The following is a 21,939-nucleotide window of genomic DNA, read 5'->3' as shown; positions in this document are numbered from 1 at the left end:
TTTGCGGGCTGCTCTCTTTCCTCTAAGCTACGAAGAAGAACTTCTGTGACTGTACATGTTGCTTTTTGTTCATAATTGTTTTTCTTAAAGACATGAACAAACCAGTTTAAAGCTACTCTTTTTTTTATCACTCTGCGCGGACGATTGCCACAGCAGGAGGCATTATGTTTTGGGGTTGTCCATCCCATTCTTGTCAGTATGATTTCTCAGAAACACCTTGAGGAAATTCTTCAAATTTGGCACAAACATCCACTTGGACTTAACAATAAACTGGTTAGATTTTGGTGGTCAAAGGTCAAGATCACTTTGACCATGTGTCTATCTTATCCTCATGCACACAATATCTGAAGAGGGCCTTGGGGGAATTTCCTCAAATGCCACACAAACCTCACACAAGCTGAGTCAACCATTTTTTGGTGGTCAAAGGTCACTGTAATCTTACAAAACATTTCTTTGGCCATAACTCAACAATCCATATGCTACTTATGACAACCTTTCCCGCAAATGTCTAATAGGATAAAATAAAAAACTAGCCATTTTTCAGTTCCATAACCCAGGAACAGAAGGGGAAACATTTGGTCAGATACTGAATTATGCCCTGTTTCCACCAAACACTTTCAGTATAGTACCTCTGGAACTAAAAGTAACCCTTCAGACATGGCACCTAGACCCTAGGTCTGTTAAGCGTTTCCACCGCAAACAGTACTCTTAAATGTGGGCGGGGTTGTTGTTACTCACTGCCACGTCCAGCTCTCACTGTATTTCCTGTATTTTCACTGATGACACAGATTGAAGTGTGCACCTCATGTCGGCATGCAACCTGTTGACAGGATTATCAACAGGTTGCACGCTGACATTTTCAGAACAAAACAGAAAAGTAAGAGTGAGCATTTCTCTTGATGGGAAATTTGAAAATAGCGGGTTTAACGTTGCTGTAACCCACAGGAATGATGCTCCACAACACTTTTTTTTCCCTCCAAGAGCGGATTAGAATATATGCAGTTCACATAATCCAGTCGAAATCAATATATATTTTTAAACGATTGAAGGTCCACTCATTACTAAAAGTGTTTGACATTAGTTTTAATTGTCTCTCTTGGATGACAAAGTTGTCATATTGAAATTTAAGGTGTGCTGACGGGTTCACATTGTCAACTCGTGCATTGAGTAACATTACAAGTAAATGTTCCACCTTAAAAGACAGTCAGCCAAATTATTTTTTTCTCAGTTTACAGCTGCTGCTAGAGGCAGCAAAACATCCTTTCATTTCATAGTTATAGTTCAATATATGTAAGACTGGCCATGGTATGAACAGGGGTTACTTAAGCCTTAAAACCAGCCACAACTCAGCACTAAGCAAGAGTGAAAGTCATTCATTGGACTGCAGCATCTCTAGCTCCACCTTTTAGTACTGGATTTGTGCGCTAGCTACCCCAACAGACTATACAACCAACAATGGGAATGGTAAGGAACGGTTCCATTAGTACCATCCACAATTTTCCACAATGGAAACTGAAAATATGCATACTGAACTAAACTGAACCAGACCAGACTGCTTGGTGGAAACAGCTTTATTGACACTAATCTTGGGTGTCCTTGTGTGTGAAGCATCTACGTTTTAGAATATGTTGCATCTTTGCAGCAACATTCATATTTGAGGCTGACAGACATGGATCTAAACTGCATCTTGACTAGTTCGCAGAGGCATGAAACGGCAAAGCAGTAACTCTTTTCTGTATAAAGCCTATTATCTCTTCAACACCTTTCCCCAGCAGACAAATTAACATTAATTACTAGCTGGTGAACATAGGGGAGCAATGAACAACTTAAGAGGCAGTAGACTAATTCATTTTAGACTTTGTAAAAGAAATGTTGCACTGCCCCCAAGTGGCAAAAAAAAATCAATTTATCTAGGATTAAGATCAAAATAATCTAAATTATTGTGCAAATAGAGTTGCAACAATTAATTGATTAGCTGTAAATTATTAAATTAATCACCAACTTATCTGTTAATTGATTAATTGGTTTGAGTTATTTTTTAAGGAAAAAAATCTTTGATTCCAGCTTTTTATATATGAATATTTTCTGGTTTCTTTACTCTATAACAGTGAACTTTGGGTTGTGGACAAAATATGACATTAGAAGACGTCGTCTTGGACTTTGAGAAACACTGACTGACATTTTTCACCATTTTCTGACATTTCATAGACCAAACAACTAACCCAATAATCAAGAAAATAACCTGACAATGAAAATTATCATTAGTTGTAGCCCTCATTTCATTTTCCTTAACTGCTTGTGCTGATACAGGGTTGCGGGTGTGCTGAGCTTATCCCAGCTGTCATTTGGCGAGGCGGGGTACACCCAGGACAGGTCACACACATAGAAACACACAACCATTCATGTTCACATTCACACCTACGGGCAATTCAGAGTCACCAACTAACCTGCATGTCTTTGGACTGTGGAAGGAAGCCGGAGTACCCAGAAAAAGCCCATGCTGACACGGGGAGACCATGCAAAATCCACGCACAAGGGCCCTGGCTGACGAGTGGATTTGAACCTGAAATTCTCCTTCTGTACAGCCCTTTGCTGCAACCTCGTATAGCAAATACATTTTGATAAAATCATGTAAATTGATATTTACATGATATTCCACTAAAATTATAACATTTTCTTTACGTTCCCTGTCTGGACAATGTAGGTTAAGTCCACACAGCAGACTATACTGTATATAGCAGCGTTTGCCCAGACACCCAAAAATCAGCTAGTACGGTACAACCATACTGCTATGCTAGAAATACTCTATCTGGCTCCAGGTTTTATCTGTTGCTTTTACTTTGATTAAACACAGCTTAATAAGGAATATGCACCACAGTATAAAATCTAGGTCTTGAAAACAATTCCATAGAACCTCTTGACCCACTGTGAACATGGGGCTTTTGGGGGCTCCTGGGGGTCTGAGGCCCTGGGGCAGTTTCTTCCTTTGCCAGGCTGGTAATCCAGCCTTATTTGTGTAAAAACAGTTTCCACTTAACAATATTCCAATGTATCAACTACTGTCCAGGATCATGAAGCGTTCTGGACTTGAACTGCAATAATCAGGACCTTGTGCTTACTGAAACATTTTCACTTAAATGTTTCACATTAAGTTTCAATGTTCTGTTATTTTCACTCTCCATCTGTGTTTTTCACTCACCACTCAACCAAATATAACCACACTTACAACAGGTTTAAAAAAAAAACAATGTTTATCACGTTGATACTGATCAGTACCCATGACATTGCACAATACAAAGGCATGAAAAAAAATTAACATTAAAATAGGTATTGCATCTTTCAAAAGCTAATTCTCCATTCATAAATGCTTCTTGCGATTTCAGTCCACTGCAGTTTCTTACAACAGAATCACAGAGTTTTTTTTCTAAATAGCCAGAAATCATTTCTAAAAATCGATGAGCGTGATGTGACACGAAAAATAACAATCAGCAGACATTCTGTGGTTGTGAGAAGTATTAGTATTATTTTTTGTACAGTACATCGAAGGCCAAAAGTTCTCCTTACACGAGGCGCAGTAGCCCGCAGGAGGGGCTGACTCTGGTGAGGAGACGGTCCTTCTGTGGTCATATGACCTTTGAAATGTGCCGACGCCCAATACAGATGGTGAGATGGGTGAGATGATGTCCATGATTTCCTATTCCACTGCACCTCCTGTTCCTATTCAGAGACATGAGAATTTCTTGTCATGGTAAAATCAAAGCAGAGTTTCCACTGTGACTCTGACCAAACATTCAATGACTGTTTGATGATGTTCTATGACTCAGTCAGAGATATAAACACATGAGCTGGAAAGGGTAATATACTGTCCCTGATATAATTGCAATAAACTACATTATTGTCATTTGACATGACACTGACATAATGGTAATATAATTGCATAAAAATGCAAGTACATCCTTTCAAAGAGCAATGGATTTGTAATTCTTAAGATTATACACTGGAATTTGAATATGAAAAAAATACATATTTTTAAAAAAGTAACACCTATCACTTTATATAATGTCAATACTTTTTATGTGTAAAAGAAACATTATAAATAAAATTATATTACCTTTATGGATGTAGCACAAAACTAATCAGTTTGAGACTTAAAAGATAATTTGGCCAAAATGAAACGGTGTTACGCCTCTTGGGACTAGTACAATGAACTTAGCGAAGCTCCGGGAACACCACAGTTACCTCCATAATCTGGCCCACGTGCTGCAGTCGCCTCCAAGGCATGGATGGCCTGGGAGCTCATGGTTTGCTGATGGATTTATGGAGTGGAGGATGAAGCTGTTGGAGGGTAAAACTAGATAAAGATGATTTTATGGTATGTTTTTTCAAAGTGGTTTTTCAAGCTAACAACCATCAGGACTGTGATTCTGTCACTCCAAAGGTGCAGCTGCAGGCTACCGCTACGCTACACTCTGAGTTTTTTCACTTTTTTTTTTACAGAAAAGTCAAAAATATACTGTGCACACCAGAGGGCACACATTTATTTTCTCACTGTAAAATGGGCTGTTCAGTACACTGAAAGGGTCTTTATAAAAATATGTTTTTAAACTATATATAGTTGAGTATAGTTGTATAGTTGAGTAAAAACTAGATAAGAGCCTTACTGATAATAATAGCACATTGTTTTATTTTTTTGTGAACGCTGCAACAGTGACCATGACGTCAGTAATATTGTAGGGACTCAGAATAATTACTTCAACATGCGAAAAAAAGTGCATGGTCAGGTGGTCTTTATCACTAAATTAAGAAAAGTTTGATACATTTACTCAACTACTGTATTTTTGACATTTGAGCTACTTGGTTTGATAATGTCGTTTTATGTCACTTTTTACTCACATTCATTCATCTATATCTGACATCTTAAGATGCAAGTTAAAATGTGAAGATTACAATCTAGACTGTAGATTATAATGTGTAGATTATAATACCCATCTGTATATTAACTCCACCCTCACCAACATAAAGATTCTTCTCTATGTCAAGACATCAATAATGCTAATCAAATACCAATAAAATATAGAACGCTGACACTGTCTCTCTTTTGACACTTAAAGTTAATTTTGGGGATAATAGTTGTGTAATTAAGAGCCACTGTATGCTGATTTAAGTGGGATGTTTTAAATGCTGAACTTGCTGGTATATGCGCTGTTAGTCAAGTCAATGATCACAATGCTTCTCCCATTACTGTAAGACAGTTATTCACCAGTTGCCACGAAAAAATACATCCAATACATCTTGAAACTTTTGCCACCAGGGAATGTGATTTAGAGTCCAAAAAATTATATCAAGCTATTTGCTTTTAAGGAAATATTAGATCAAGTGTTACACATTCATTTACTGAAATAACCGAGCCCCTCACAATACACTTAGACTGTAAGAAAAAGGCAAACCAGGACATGAAGCGTTGGGGGATGACAAGTGCAGCAGTGTTTAGGGGAGCAGCAGATGGGATGTATTATATAATGCAATACCAATAAATCTGCTGCACACCTCATACACATGTTCTCAGGTTACTGGCTGATCAGATCTCTGCTCGGGTTGAAGTTGGGGATTACCTGAACACCATCTCCTACACATTCGTAGGCGTTTTTTTTTTTTTACCTGAAAAGGTGCAAATAAGCTTACTAACAGGATAGTGTAAGAATGACACCAACATTTTAGCCAACAGGTGACAGAATAAACAGCAGAGTTTTCCCAACCACTATAAGACTTGGGCGCAGCAATTCTCCTTTTATTCTCTCTCTACCCCCGCCCACTTGTGCAAGTCCGACAAAGTGTAGCTTAGCGGTAGCCTGCAGCTGCGCTTTTGGAGGTGAACAGGCACAGTCCTGACAGTCGTTAGCTTGCTAACCTGGTAACGAGCCATAAAGTCTGTTGTTTGTAGTTATACCCTCCAGCAACATCATCCTCCACACAGTAAATCCACCAGCACAGCGCCAGCTCCCAGGCCGTCCATCCCCAGGAGCCGACTGCAGCACACCGACCAGATTATGGAGGTAAGTGTGGGGATCCCAGATTTGTTAAGATTGCCTGTTTTTAACAAGGGACATCACTTGGTTTTGTTGACATAATTATTAGTGAATCTCAAACTATGTAATCTTGGGTTACTCCATGATGGTACTTTATTTCATGTATATATTGACAGGCGTCAATTACTTTTTAAAAAATATGTTAAATATTTTTTTCATATTCCAGTCCAGAGGCGCTTCTAGCCTAAATGACGCCCTGGGCGACACCCCCCTATGGATTCGCTGCTGTTCCAGTCACAATGTCTGAATATGCTTAAGAATAAAAATTCCATTGCTCTTTGAATAGGTGTATTTGCATTATTACGCTGTATAATTATCATATTAGTGGTTAAAAAAAAAAAAACTGTCTCAAAATGACAATCATATCACATATCAAAATACTTTCTGCCACAGTATGTAGTCCAACAAAAGTAGTTGTTGAGACAGGGCTAGGAAGATGTCTGACCAGGCACGATAAATGATATCTATTAGTAAAGTATTCAGAACCTTACAGGTAAAAATACCATATTATACTCCATTACAAGTAAAAGTCCTGGTTTTAAAAATTCACTGAATGTTTATATCATTATATCATAATTTTCACTGATGGAAAATCATTTTACTGTAGCTGGTTGAGGTGGAGCATGTTCTTAACAAGTGGTATCACTTTAAATAGTTCAGGTTATTATGAGGTAATTATGTGATTCTTTATATGAAATGTTAATCTGTAAAGGAACTACTAACTGAGGCTCTCAGATGAATGCAGTTGAGTACAAAGTACTATACTTGTGTCCATCTGTACCTGTGTGTTGTGGTGATGGCACTCCTGCTGCTCCTAACTGGGGTTGGGTTTCTCTGCAGACTTCTGAATCTGTACGGAGGAACAAAAGGCAGAAAACACACAGACAGAAGTTACACTATCTGCTCTCAGGATGACAGGAAGCTCTGTGACAAATTAAGAAAATACCAGAATATGCAACTTGAGCCACCAAGGAGAAGCTCACAGTCAGCTGAATCATTGACTTTAACATATTTCTTTTCCTCCCCCCTCAATCACTGAACAAAGAGGCTAATTGTGCTGATAAAAAGGCATTATTAGCAAATCAAAAGCAGACAGACTCTTCTGACGTGTGTTCCTAAAACATGTAGAAAACAGATGTAGGTTTGTCTGACTACCAGAGGAGGGCAGAAGTGATCTTCTCCCAACATCAGGCTTTTAAATCAAGAAACAACAAAGCAACACAAACAGACTATCAAACAAAATAACAACTAAAGACCAAAAACATGAAGACAATTATGAAGCTGAGGCCAGAAAACAGTAACAGGCTGCGTTATATGGCAAGAAACTCAAGTCAAAAACAAGAGAAGATGGGTAAATGTGAGCAGATGGAAATCTGTAACAAGATCTTCCTCTGAGTTGCAGATGGTTTAACTCAAATCAGACACTAAAAGAGGCTGAAAAAAAGAAAAAGCTCAATGACAGGCAGAAATGTTACTGTACCTGTGATTGTTCTTTTAGGAAATCAGGTAGCTGAAATTCACCTTTAAAGACCTGGAAAAACAAAGGAGCAACTTTAGAGGTTTAGAGCTCCACAAATTCATTGAATTTGCATGAATTCATTATCTGGATTACCATGGTGAAGGTCAATTAAGGCATCATTCTACATGTACAAAAGCATAACTTGCTGCTTCAAATCCAAGCTGAGCTGACACAGCCTGACAGATGAATCCATCTCAGCATGTATCTGACTCAGAGCGCTCTGTTGTGACACCGTGTCGTGCAAGGTGAACATTTGCAACCTAAAAAGATGGAGGCTGCTGGACACATGCCAGGAATTTCATGCTCTGCTCCTGGTGACATATAGTCTCCCCCCCGGGGGGATGACATGGGACCAGACTGAGAGCTGAAAAGAGGCACAGAGCAGAGAAATGGATGGACCGGAGGAGGGGTGGCTGGGGGGAGTTGAGGATCAATATCCTATTGGACATAGTAGGGTGTCCACTGTCTATGAAGGGAATGTTTTTTGTGTGTCTGTTCCAGGAAAAGAAACTCTGGCTTCTCCTCTCTTGTTGGCCTCAGCCACGCAGTCAACACATAAGTTGACTACTCCCGGATCCTTCAGGATTATCACTAACATGTGTCTTGTTGTTTCCACAGAAACTCACAATATCTATACAGGAAGTCACCTTCATGTTGAATGAAAACAACACTGCAGCATGAGGTCGTTCTGTCAGCCAGAGATAGTGAAGAATGTGGAAAAGAGGTTGGGCCGTGAGGAACAACAGTATGCTGACGGATAGAAGCTGAATATCAGAGGAATTTAACAGATAAAGACATGAAACAGGAGACAACAGCAGCAGTAATGTGTTGAGTTACCACAGTCCATCAGGGGTCAGCAATGAGACAGAGACTGCTAACTGTACTGAGCAACTACAAAATTTGCCAAAGTTGTTTGCAACAACTGATTTACTTTTTTATCATACCATACGACAGTTACCTCTGACCAAGGAATCTAACTGGACAGGAGGCAGTGGTGACAGAAACAACAACAGCACTGGTTAACACATTATAGGTGATCTCCCCTGTTAATTACATTTAACGTTAATTAGCCAACATTAACAGTTGTCAACTAAACTGACATACATAACCAACATATTTCCACAAATAACATTTGAGTTAACTTATGAATCCTGAATAAAATCAAAGAATCCTGAAAACATCACTGCAAACCTCCAGGTTTGCTTGTATGACATCAGTCGATGCTGTAACGTCCTGTCTGATCAAGCTATTAACTCAGCCAAATGTGACTGCTGATCTTGAACAGGGCCTGAAGGCAGAAACATCATCTAAATAAAAGAGAAATGCATATGGAGCCAGAGTCTATGACACTTGTTACTCATATGAATAACACATACCACTAGCGACGGTCAGAAGGATCTTATTTCACTATCTGCACAATAAATGTAAAAGATTACAGCCAGCCTGCTGTAACATGTAGACCTACACAAAGTAGCAAGCTAATATGCAGGAACGTATGTGCTTGGCATTAGTCCAGTTGCTGTTTAGTTTCAGAACTGTTTGTATTGGCAGAGCCAAATAAGTGAATAAATAAACAAACAAATCATGATCTGTTGTCACCTTTTACAGTTAACTAATACATGGCATTTGTGGAGCTGCTGTATAAAAGCAATATCACTGGATTGTGTGCTTTTGTACTGACTATCAACAGGACTGTGATTCAGTTGTAGGCACGAGGCCACAGCACTCTCAGCACTCCGTCTTGCGTGGTTACAGCTTCATTATAGTAAAAATTTGGTAAAAGTAAGGCTGCTGTCGAATGATATTTTTTTTAAATCACCAAATTTCAAAAGTTAATGACGATTTCTCACATTTTTTGTTGCATATTTAAAACCGTATTATTCCAGAGTGTCTTGATCTGGAATCAAATTAATGCAAGGTTTGATGCCTTTTGAATGAAGTGGGTGCCAGTCAGAGTCATGTCTGACTGATTATAATAAAACTGGAAGAAAATAGCTCTGTCAAACTATAGGCCACAAAACAACAAAGCATGCAGCAAATGATTAAGTATATAACCAAAAGCCAGCACTGCAGAAACAAATAGACCGCAGCTCAGTTCAGTTCAAAAGGTGTCTTCAATCAGCAAACAAACAAAGCAATCTCAGTGTGTGTGAGTGTGTGCGAGTAAGTGTGAAAAATCGGACCTTAACAGCGTCAACATGTTAACACTGATGGCCCTAATTAAAAGCCTTCAAAATCTAAAACTAACAGTACATACTGATAACACCAGTGTAAAAAATGTAGTTACAATCATCTTTGTTAAAATATATTTTTGTTATGAAAATCTTGGTCCTTTAAAGATGTGTCCCAGGTATTTGTCAGTCAGATTTCTACAAAAACATAATTTAATCAGGCATAAAAGGGGTCAGCTGTATCCCAAGGACTGTCTCACTTCTTGGTTTCCAAAAATGCATAGATGCTGCTCACGTACTGATAAGCTTTCTATTTTTTAGTAAATTCATTCAGTAATATTGGGTGTGTCTTAACCTGAACAAGTCAATTCTGTAGCCCTTCTAAATCTAAACTACATGAGACTTATGGTTTAAAAATAAGTATTTAGATTAGCATCAAGAGATCTCTTAGCAACTTTGAAAAACAAAATGGCTACTCACTACGACTCCTGTGAAATTAATACATATTCCATCAGATTTTACCTCTGACATCCGTTATGTATGCTATTAAAAAAATGTAGTCACTGGGAGGTTGGCATATTACAAGGTTTAATAGACAAGACTACGATCTTTTATATTTCCAAAGCCTAATTGAAAAGTAACAATCAAAAACCCAAAAGTAAGGTTGTGTCCCAATTCTCACACAGAAAAACACTGGTTTGCTGTATGTTAAGTTTCGTGGTTTCTCAATGTTGTTGCACTGATTCTGTTGCTTAGACTTCCCCTTTGTGTCACCACCACTAACCTCAACTGCACCCAAAACATCCCAAACATCAAAGATAACCACAGGCAAACAGAGGATTTAGCCAGAACACTCAGGCAAAGATCAACTGAACTATTAAAATTAAGAATTTGTGTGTAAGTACTCATTATTTTAATATCAAAAAGTTGAACAATCCAGTTTGGAATGTTTCATTTTCATCATTTTAATGAATGATGGGTTTCCATAGGAGAGTCACTAGACAATACACATTGAATGTTCAGTTTAATTTATTAAGATAATCAATCTTTCACTTCATTTAAATTCCTTTAAATGTAAGCTGGAGGAGTGGGTCAAAAGTCCTGTGCCCCCCTCCTGGGCTCAAGAGATTAAAACTTCCCCAAAACACAAAACTCATTCCTTAATTCCCCTGCGTGCCTTCATGCATGCTTGCGTGTTTGCCTGAAGTCGACGCAGGGCCAGAAACTGAACGTAATCTGAAATTATTTCCAACACCAGAGACAGAGAGGCGAGCGCATGTTTCTGATTTCCTCCTGGGTGCCATTTTGCAGCTTTCCTCCTCAGTGTGCAGAGGCTCTGGGCCAGACTGCTCTGAGCCTGTCCAAACCCTTTGCTTGGACAGAAAAAGAGGAGCACACAAAGGAAGAGTGGAGCAGAATGCCCTCTGGTAGTGCACGAGGTCACACACTCAGGGTAAAAAAAGCAGCGTATGATAAGGAAATGTAAAGAAGAGGCTGAGCAGTCTGCTTTGCATGCTCTGAATCAATCTGTCCTTCGGAGAGAGGACAGAGACGAAGGGCTGCCTCTGGGAAAGACCAGACTTGATGTCTGAGTGATGGGATCACTGCAGTAACAGGAAGTCAGCTTGCTCTTGTCCAGCTGACTCTGACCTCAATGTTTATTACCTCTGAGGGATCTGTTCAAATGCTCATGAAAGGAGCGATACTCATACGGTGGAAGATTTACAGCCTCTTCTATTGACTCTGATAAACCAGTTGAAATACTGCTCAGCGTGATCAAAGGGACTTCTGGCTGCCAATACAGGGCTCAGTCCCCAGTCAGCTGACTGACTGCCTTCCTGTCATTATCCCAGAGCTGGGATACCACAAAATGTAGAATTCAAGATAATTTCCATTATCTTTTAATTGAGATACTTACTGACTTTAGCAATAGCAGTTTAGAAAATGCTATTGAGTGGATCTTGCATTATTTTACCAGAGCTTTTGACCACATCTCAGTCTTCATCAACAGAAGAGTTATAATTTCTTGGCACTATATTTTCTGCTAGAAAGAAATAAACATTTTTAAACTGGCTTATTAGAGATAATATGTTTTTTTGGAAGATAAAAAATGAGGAGTTTTAAGGAGAGCTTATAGTTTTACACGAGTTGTAGAGAATGAGCTGACTTTATCAGTAGTCTGACTACTGCTAAAATGAATGCATTACAGACAGAAAGTTTAGAAATTTATCATAATTCAACATTACTATTACCATTACCACCAAGTTATTACCATTTGTGATCAAATACCCTCTGGGAGGAAGTTACTGAAATCTTTAAAAGGTAAACTGTTGGAACTTTCCCCAACATTATATTTTTAGATTATTGTTTTTGTATTGTTTATTAATGGTAATTTGTGCATTTTATGTTTGTGTTTGCCATGTTTACATCTACCCAAGTCCCTAAAAACTTAAAGTTGACTCAACTCTACTAAACTTAAGGTGTTTGCTGATCAAACTCCCTCCACTGATCAACACCAAGTGTTGGAGTGATTCTGTATCTGTAGCTACATAAAAAGCTAGTAAGTACACCTTGTGTTAAGTTGTGTTGTCAAATTGATTTTTGTTTTTGTTTTTGATAATTCAATCATTCTATGAAATGTTCAAAACAAAAATCCCTTGATAAAATAAGCCAATTTGCCTGAAATATTCCAACTCCCAACCCTAGCCACTGAAGTGTAAGGATTCAAATTCCCAAGACATCTCTGTAGGTGAGCAGAAACCCTGAAAACCTGCCACAGCATGCCTCAGCAGAGCCCAGCCTGGGAGGGACCAGCACAGTTGGGTCAGCCAAGGTGCCTGCTGGTACAAGCAGCAGGTCAGTCCAACTTGGAAGTGCCAAACTAAATCCTGCGGTGGTTCAGCCTCAGTATTATGGCTGGAGCTCCCTGTGACTAAGCCCCAGTCCCGGGGGGTTAAATGTGCAAACAGCCCAGTGCGTCTGAAAAGCTGCCAGTGCCGCGCCACGATCGGCAGGGGAGAATGTCTCAGCTGCACAGCGGTCTAGGCTGGAAGGTTTCAAGGGATATTGTTTCCTCAAACAAAATGCTTCTATTTGAAGTGCACATTGATACTCCTCAGGAGACTGGCCATGACTAAGGCTGTGACTTGACTGAGATTTTGATGATACAGTCAGGTCCATAATTATTTGGACAATGATACAGTTGTCATCATTTTGGCTCTGTACACCACCACAATGGGTTTTAAATGAAACAATGAATACGTGCTTAAAGTGCAGACTCTCAGCTTTCATTTAAGGCTTTTTTCAAAAATGTACTATGAACCGTGTAGGAATGACAACCATTTCTTCACACAGTCCCCCGACTTTAAGGGCTCATAAGTATTTGGACAAACTAACATAATCATCAATTAAACAGTCAGTTTTAATACTTGGTTGCAAATCCTTTACAGTCAATGACTGCCTGAAGTGTTGGACACATAGGCATCACCAGATGCTGGGTTTCTTCCCTGGTGATGCTCTGCCAGCCCTTTACTGCAGCCGTCTGCACTTCCTGCTTGTGTTTTGGGTGTTTTGCCCTCAGTTTTGGCTTCAGCAAGAGAAATGCATGCTCAATTGGATTCAGGTCAGATGATATGACTTGGCCATTGCAGAACATTCCACTTCTTTGCCTTAAAAATGTCTTTGGTTGCTTTTGCAATATGCTTCAGGTCAATGTCCAACTGCACTGTAAAGCATCGTCCAATGAGTTTTGAAACATTTAGTTGAATCTGAGCAGATAATGTAGCCCCAAACACTTCAGCTTTCATCCTGCTGCTCGTCAGCAAGACAAGACTTCACTAGAATAAATACAGAGGGTTTATCACAAGATGCAAACCATTGGTTAGCCTTAAAAATGGAATGCCAGATTAGAGTTTGTCAAAAACCATCTAAAAAGCCTGTACAGTTGTGGAAGAGCATACTATGGACAGATAAAACAAAGATCAACTACCAGAATGATGGGAAGACAAGAGAAGGAAGAAGGGAAGGAACTGCTCATGATCCAAAGCACACCACCTCATCAGTGAAGCATGGTGGAGGTACTGTTATGTCATGGCCATGTATGGCTGCCAGTGGAACTGGTTCTCTTGTATTTATTGATGATGTGACTGCTGACAAGAGCATCAGGATGAAAGCTGAAGTGTTTGGGGCACCATTATCTGCTCAGATTCAACCAAATGCTTCAAAACTCATTGGACGATGCTTCACAGTGCAGATGGACATTGACCTGAAGCATACTGCAAAAGCAACCAAAGACATTTTTAAGGCAAAGAAGTGGAATGTTCTGCAATGGCCAAGTCATATCATCTGACCTGAGTCCAACTGAGCATGCGTTTCTCTTGCTGAAGCCAAAACTGAGGGCAAAACACCCAAAACACAAGCAGGAAGTGCAGACGGCTGCAGTAAAGGGCTGGCAGAGCATCACCAGGGAAGAAACCCAGCATCTGATGATGCCTATGTGTCCAACACTTCAGGCAGTCATTGACTGTAAAGGATTTGCAGCCAAGTATTAAAACTGACTGTTTAATTGATGATTATGTTAGTTTGTCCAAATACTTATGAGCCTTTAAAGTCGGGGGACTGTGTGAAGAAATGGTTGTCATTCCTACACAGTTCATACTACATTTTTGAAAAAAGCCTTAAATGAAAGCTGAGAGTCTGCACTTTAAGCACGTATTCATTGTTTCATTTAAAACCCATTGTGGTGGTGTACAGAGCCAAAATGATGACAACTGTATCATTGTCCAAATAATTATGGACCTGACTGTACAAAGTCATATTGCACTGTTTTCAAATGTCAGTCTGTGTGGATTTTTTTGGGGGGGAAAACCTCATAGGACGCTTTATGATTTTCATTTCCTTTTGCCAGGGGGCGTTAATACGCTTCAACTGTTTAAACTCCTTGGACTGACCCTACATCAGGTCTAATGTGTCAGGTTTTGTGGCATATAGGATAGAGGTTGCAGATATTGCAACCAACTAAAACTGCTCCTGTGTGCCTAGTATGTAGAATTATGGTGACCGATGCGAGAACCCAGGCAACAAAAGCACAACAATTCTTTGTTTCAGTTCATTATTAACTACTGAAAACATAGTATGAATATTATATACAATTTCTGCCAATAGATGCCCCTAAATCCTTCATACTGGACCTTTATATCAGGTCTAGAATATAAAATCTAAGTTGATATTTTTTTTTAACAGAGATGTATATGTAGCTAAAAAGTAACGAAAATCATCGAGCACTAAAAGCCAGGACTGAATGTCATTCGGAGACTCCTCAGTTGACTGAGATTGCTTCAAGTTGAGCAGTTGTTTTCTGTCACACTGAACGTCCTGCTGAGCCCTATCCAAACTCTCAAATTCTATATGGGAAAAAAAGGACCAAATAGTTGAATATTCATATTGAACAGCCAAATCTGATTTGACTGGCATAATTTAGGTACAGCCCTAATGTTACCTTAACCTTTGATCATATGGTTCTTTGTTTAAAATCAAAATTCTTATTTTGGCAAAGTTCGTTTACGGCTACTTTTTGCTTTTGGTCAACAATCAACATTTGTGAGAAACAATCAAATGGAATTGCTATTCAAATGATTCAGAAATGTATATTGGCTACAACTTCAAACTTGATTGAGACAACCCCATCAAGTACTATTAGAATGAATCTTACAGTAACTTCCACAAAGACAAGCCTTTTTTTTTGAGAGAGCTTCTTTCGCTAAATGACATATGAAAAAGGTTTTGTGAGAAAACATAGTTATACTTTTCAAAGTAAGGTTTCAAAGTATCCTTCTTGTGTGTACGAAAGCTATTGGCACTAGTAGGCTATTAGCATAAAACAGGTATTGATAACTAGACTGACGATACAAGACCTTTTGGTGAGCTAAAGGCAAAGAGCAGTTCACAGCACCATACCGTTCGCTCTCTGTATGTTGTATCTGTGGGGTATGAAAGATGTATGGAAGCGTGAAGAAAATTTTCCTAATAGGACAAATAAACTAATGTAATCTAATGTACTCTAATGTAATCTATTTTTTAAAACATGTCATCCTGTGTGTCCAAAGGCAAAGGTGTCCTTTGTACCTCTCAACAAAATTAACTGTGCAAAGGGGTCATCCCTACAGTCCCTGGGTTCTATGATCCCCGATCGGGGAGGGAACATAGGACCCTTTAAAAAAAAAAAGGGTCCTATGTTCCCCGCTTTCCCCAAAAGGAAATATGTTCCCCGCTTTGTATGGGACCGGGGAACATAGAACCCTTTTTAAGAGTTCTATGTTCCCCGCTGTTGCCAGGGAACATAGGACCCTTTTGAGAAAAAGGGGTTAGGGTTAGGGGTTAGGACCCTTTTTTTTAAAAAAAAAAAAGGGCCTATGTTCCCTGGGTCCTTTTGGGGAAAAGCGGGGAACATAGAACCCTTATTATTAAAAAGGGTTCTATGTTCCCCGGTCCCATACAAAGCGGGGAACATAGGACCCTTTTGGGGTCCCATACAAAGTGGGGAACATAGGACCCGGGGAACATAGAACCCGGGGAACATAGGTACGCTCCCCTGTGCAAATGAGGATAGCAGTACACCGTGTAGAAGAGCTTCTCGTTATTCATGGTGTTGCACCCTGTTAGCAATACAAAATGTAATGGAAGTAGCTGTGTGAAGAACAAAAAAAGGGTTCCTTGATAAAGAGGTTCAATCATTGCCTTACTTTAAAAGGTTCTGTATGCAACATTCAGAGCATTAATATAGTAGCAAACTACTATTTGCTGAGTAAAGATATAGTGAAGTGATGGCGTCCTGAGCCGAGTGAGTTTCCACCTGGTTCTACCAGGTTTCAGACACTGTTAGATGATCCAAAACGATCCGAAAAGCACTTTGTTTAGGCATTTGTAGGACTTAAGCTTTATCTGTGCAGCTACAGAAAACTATTTGAGCACACTCATATGTGACTGACTGTACAAAAGGGCAGGGTAAGTTCAGCAAGACCCTGCGAACACAAATCAAAACCAAAGTCTTGAATAAGATATCTGGCCACAATAAGAGAGGATGTTTGTACTTTTACAATGAGTAGATCTGACAAACACGGGGCGTTGGTGGCTTAGTGGTAGAGCAGGCGCCCCATGTACAAGGCTGTTGCCGCAGCGGCCCAGGTTTGAGTCCAGCCTGTGGCCCTTTGCTACATGTCACTCCCCCTCTCTCTCCCCACTCACACTTAACTGTCCTGTCCATTAAAGGCAAAAAATGCCCCAAAAAATATCTTAAAAAAAAAAAAAAAGGTCTGACAAACACAAACTCATTTCAACTTTTGATCTAGTTTGAAGAGTAAGACACATCGATCAATACACACTTCATGCAAGGTCCTCATTAATAAATCTTTCAGCCACCTTCTTTTTGCCTCTGTCGAAGTCTAAGAGCCAAAGAGCTCCACGATGGCCAAGAGCTGACAATGGCCCGGGATCAATGGGATATGATAAACCTGCACATCATTAACTGTCCTTGCATCAATATGAAGGAAAAGGTCCAGCCGCAGACCTGAAGCCCAACACACTTGACAAGACACTCTACAGACATTCATTTCTCATCCCTCCACTAACTCATATTATTATTGTTGCTGTAGAGAAACTGAGAACTTATTGATCCCAATATCCATTTCTCACCAGGGATCAGAACAACTGCAAAGCCACTTAAAAGCTATCGATTGTGGCTTCAAGAGCCAGGCCCAACAAGCCTCATTTACAGCAAGCTGGAACAACCTCCACTGACCAGCATTCAGAGATGAAGCCTCAACAAACAGCACAAGACCAGGCATTGACATTTTAAGTCATTTATGAATGCAATTTGTTCTTTTAGAATTTTCTTAGCTACATATTCTGTTATAGTGATCTAAAACTGAGGCTGGTACCTGAATCTATTAGACCCGACCCCATTTAACTTAACTGGTACTGACATATTTGAAGCCTGAAGCCCACCCAAGATGAGACACTATATTACCGTGTTACAGGCACAATAGACTCAACTCCTTGAACACTGATAGCTATCAATACCCTTCATATGTAAGCAACATAAGAAGTGCATTAAACTACAATGAACAAAAACACAAACAAACCTTTTTGTCTGATTTTTCTGCGGTCTAGGCCCTGTTCTTTACCTTTGCATGTCTATAAACGAATCTGGGACCTTTTTGGGTTCAATCAATATAAACACAGGGGGTTTAGGTAGATATGCATTGACTCTGTTAGCTGCTTTAGCCACAGGGCCCAAACTGCTTAGAAGGATTACGTTTGGGACCGGTCTTCACTCACAGTAAAAATCAACAAAGCATCATCAAGATAAGGCTGCTCTCAACATGTCAAGCTTCCTTAACCATCCAGATCCCCCCCATCTCCACAATACAAATAGTCTTTTCAATGGCTGCTTCCAAACTATTCCTCTGCTCAGGCTGCACATTCTGTGGTGAAATCAGGGCTGAAGAAAAGATGAGACAGACGGTAAATATTTGGATGGGGCTGGGTGAGAGAGAGCATTTCCACATGTGGCTTCATCATACACAGTGGTTTAGTTCAGGGCTGGTTGCCAGATGTCTTATGCAATGCAGCACAGAATTTTATTTGGGGGGGGGGGGGGCTACCATACTAATGGAGTGTGGTCTTGAATTTAGTAAGATCCCCTGTGTGCAGAGAAAAATCCTGTTCTACACCCTGTTTTGTTCATTTGACAAAAGCTACATTTTGCAACATAAAAACACAAAACATTCATCCATTTTCTAACCGCTTATCCTCTTGGGGGTCGCGGGGGTGGGTGGGAGGTGGGGGGATGGGCTGGAGCCTATCCCAGCTGACATTGGGCGAGAGGCAGGGTACACCCTGGACAGGTCGCCAGACTATCGCAGGGCTGACATGTAGAGACAGACAACCATTCACACTCACATTCACATCTATGGACAATTTAGAGTCACCAATTAACCTAGTCCCCAATCTGCATGTCTTTGGACTGTGGGAGGAAGCTGCAGTGCCTGGAGAAAACTCACACTGACACGGGGAGAACATGCAAACTCTGCACAGAAGGGGTCCCACACCCGGGATCAAACCAGGAACCCTCTTGCTGTGAGGCGACAGTGCTAACCACCACACCACCGTGCCGCCCCAACACAAAACATACTGATCCAAAATATTTTTAAAAGCAGAAACATAAAGAAAATACTTCTTACACACCATATGCTCTTTGTACTATGTACATTATTTAAATTTTGAGATATAGAGTAAAAAGAGGTTCATTGTTCTTCTGGTGCCACTGGGAGCTTTTGTGTGGCATGATATGACATTAAATTTTCTGCAGCAAGAAATGAATATTCTTGCTTTTATAGTTTTTATTTCAGATTGATATACAGGATTATGCAAACGACCATCTCCTGCATAATTACTACGAAAGACTACGTTTGCACCACACATATGGTAAGATAACATTGGATGATGGGGACAACAGAAACCTTACCCTTCTGCTGCAAAAAAATGAATGCTTTATCTATTATGGTTTTCAGTTTAGATCAATATACATCCAGGATTATGGAAACGGAGATCTCCCTCGGCCATTAGAGGGAAATACAGACATAAGTATGGTGAAATACCATGTTTGAATGCACACAAGGTAAGGTATGACCATGTCATCATCATGACATGATGACTCTGAAGACAGAGGCTTTAACTTTCTGCTGCTAAAAAATGAATGCTCTATCTAGCTGTTATTGTTCTTATTTTAGATATAAAAAAAATCATGCAAACAACGATCGCCAGCGGCCATATGTGGGAGAGCCATTTTTAAAGGGTTGACACAGGCAGCCATAAAAAAAGAAAACTTAACCTATTACATTAACTTATTACTTGTTTTTTACATTGACAATGGATCAAATGAGTATGTGTTACGTAAGGGTAGTTACTTGTAGTGATGGGCTCACAGAGAATCACAAACCAGTAAAACTTTTTAGACTATTTGGATCATTGTTTCGATTTTCTAGCCCTCAACTCTGCTCTCAGCCTTGTCTCAGCAGCAGGCAGCTGTTTTAACCAACAGAAATCTGATAAACCAACTTAAAGCTACCTGCCAAACACCAAATGCATGCCAGATAGAGTTACTAGCAAGTAAAGCTACTAGCGAGTGAACATGGAGGAGCATTTAGCCACGAAAGAAAAAAAACTGACTCCATGACTCCAAATGAATGCTAATGTTGCTCTGCATCTGCTGGGTGTGTAAATAATGTAGGCAACATGTTGAACTTGAATACATGACAGTATGTCATTGTTGTGTTTCAGTTTATTCTGCTGCCCCCAAATGGACAAAAAACAAACAAACAAAACAATACAATCAACTTAAGCAGCTTTAAATTCTGACATACCTCAACAGAGTAAAATGTGCCAACTTCTGATAACTGAAAGTTTGTAATACTTGATGCTACATTTTGGCCAGTTCTCAAAAACTATGGAGGTAAATGACCCCATGAGGCTCAAGATAAACAACAGGCCAAAATGCAGATGAGCTGATGAGTTAAACCAGATTATAAAGCTCTGTGAATGTTGTATTCTAACATGTATAAGCAGACTGACCACAGAGCCCTGTGAGAAACTTTGTTCACTTGGCCCTGGCTGGTAGGAGATCCCCCTCTGTATGCAGGAACTCCTGCCCAGAAGGGGGGGGCAAACAATAATATAAACCCTGCAGCTGGGTTTGATGCAGGGGAGTCACATTAATAACCTGCAGATGTACACAGCATGAATCAGAGCTTCAGCACACACATGTTGTCATCAGGACGCGTACGTCTGATGCGTAGTGTTAACTATTTCAAAAAGCAGAGGCGGAAGAAGAAGCAGCACACACAGACATGGATCTTTACTGCATCCAAAGTATGTAAACAGGACCACAGGCACATTTGAAATGCATTAACATGCACAACATGGTGATAACACAGATGGAACAGCATGAGGATTTGATATCTGACCGGCACACTGACAGATGGAAGCCTTGAAAGGAAATTGGTAACATACAGTGTGTAGGCTCACCTTTAAAGTAACTTTTTGGAAAATGTGCTTCTTTGTACTCCTCTTACAATGACACATTGTGGGTTTTTTTTTACTTCAACACAATGGAGCTATTGATCAACAACAGCTGTTTGCAATGTCTCTACAATCTCAAAAGTCATGGGGCTAGATGCGTAAAGCTCTATGTAGATCCACAACTAAATCTATGTGCACACAGACAAATATACGTACACATTTTCAAAGTTGTGCCTTCACATGGTTCAGTTCTAAACTCAATCACTACTTTGTGACACTGGGTAAACTGCCTTTAGGTCCTAATAACCTTTTCTGCACACCAATACTTCCATCTGCTTCAACAGTCTTTAGACTGTTAGCACAGTTTTACCAAGGTGGCAAGGTTTTCCACCGGATCATAACTTTATGTGTGGGAAATGTTTATACACCTGGCCTTGTCATTACTCTTCTGTAAACACTGCATGGGTGCATGATTTGGTGACAAGCATGCTGGCTTGCATGTTAAGGTAATTTTTTTGTGTTGCTAGAAAAAAGTGTTTTTGACAGGGTTTCCATTCAGTCTTAGTGCTAAGCTAGGTTTAACATGCCCATGACTCATCTCTGTGCTGAATACACTGAGATGAAACAGATATATTTCTTAATGGATTCTGGAACTGATGGAAAACAAGCCAACAAATACTTCATTCTTATTTATTATTCTTATATATTTCATCTAGCCAGTATGAAAACCTGTCTTCCCAGAATCAAGTCTGGCAGTTTCTCTGACACTTGAGCAGAGGTTTTAACCTTGTCACCACTCAGGCAATTCTACTGAGGACTTTAATTGAGAATAAAATCTCCATTGAATGCTCCAATTTTAGTAAAAACAACTGTAGACATACAAAAAAAATCAACAGCAAATATTAGGCAGGGTCTGACAACGGTTGCCCGAATGCCCGGGGCAAGTAAAAATAGCCGGCGGGCCAGCAGACACTGCGCAGACATGCCCGATCGGGCAAGCAGCACCGACTCGGACACACACACATACCGGACAGCCTCTCAGTCCTTACCCGCTAACGTTAGCTCATGTACAACACAGGTACCACAC

At 39.9% G+C, this 21,939-nt stretch overlaps 1 protein-coding gene across 2 annotated transcripts in view; it reads right to left on the bottom strand.

The window, feature by feature from the left end:
* Positions 1-3,232: 3,232 nt before the first annotated feature.
* The window catches only part of tpst1 (tyrosylprotein sulfotransferase 1), a 76,235-nt gene continuing 57,528 nt past the window's right edge, over positions 3,233-21,939 (bottom strand). Inside the window, exons 4-6 of one of the 2 annotated variants that reach the window (XM_033631858.2) lie at positions 7,567-7,617; positions 6,868-6,936; positions 3,233-3,717 (exon numbers count right to left, since the gene is read on the bottom strand). In XM_033631858.2, coding sequence (XP_033487749.1) covers positions 6,901-6,936; positions 7,567-7,617 — 87 coding nt within the window. In that variant the 3' untranslated portion in view covers positions 3,233-3,717; positions 6,868-6,900. The remainder of the gene's footprint in view (positions 3,718-6,867; positions 6,937-7,566; positions 7,618-21,939) is intronic. The other variant, XM_033631859.2, reaches the window with a different exon arrangement.

Source organism: Epinephelus lanceolatus, chromosome 4 (genome assembly GCF_041903045.1).
Source record: "Epinephelus lanceolatus isolate andai-2023 chromosome 4, ASM4190304v1, whole genome shotgun sequence".
Classification (NCBI taxonomy): domain Eukaryota; kingdom Metazoa; phylum Chordata; class Actinopteri; order Perciformes; family Serranidae; genus Epinephelus; species Epinephelus lanceolatus.
The sequence above is the reverse complement of the archived record's forward strand: the minus strand, read 5'-3'. Positions and strand labels throughout refer to the sequence as shown.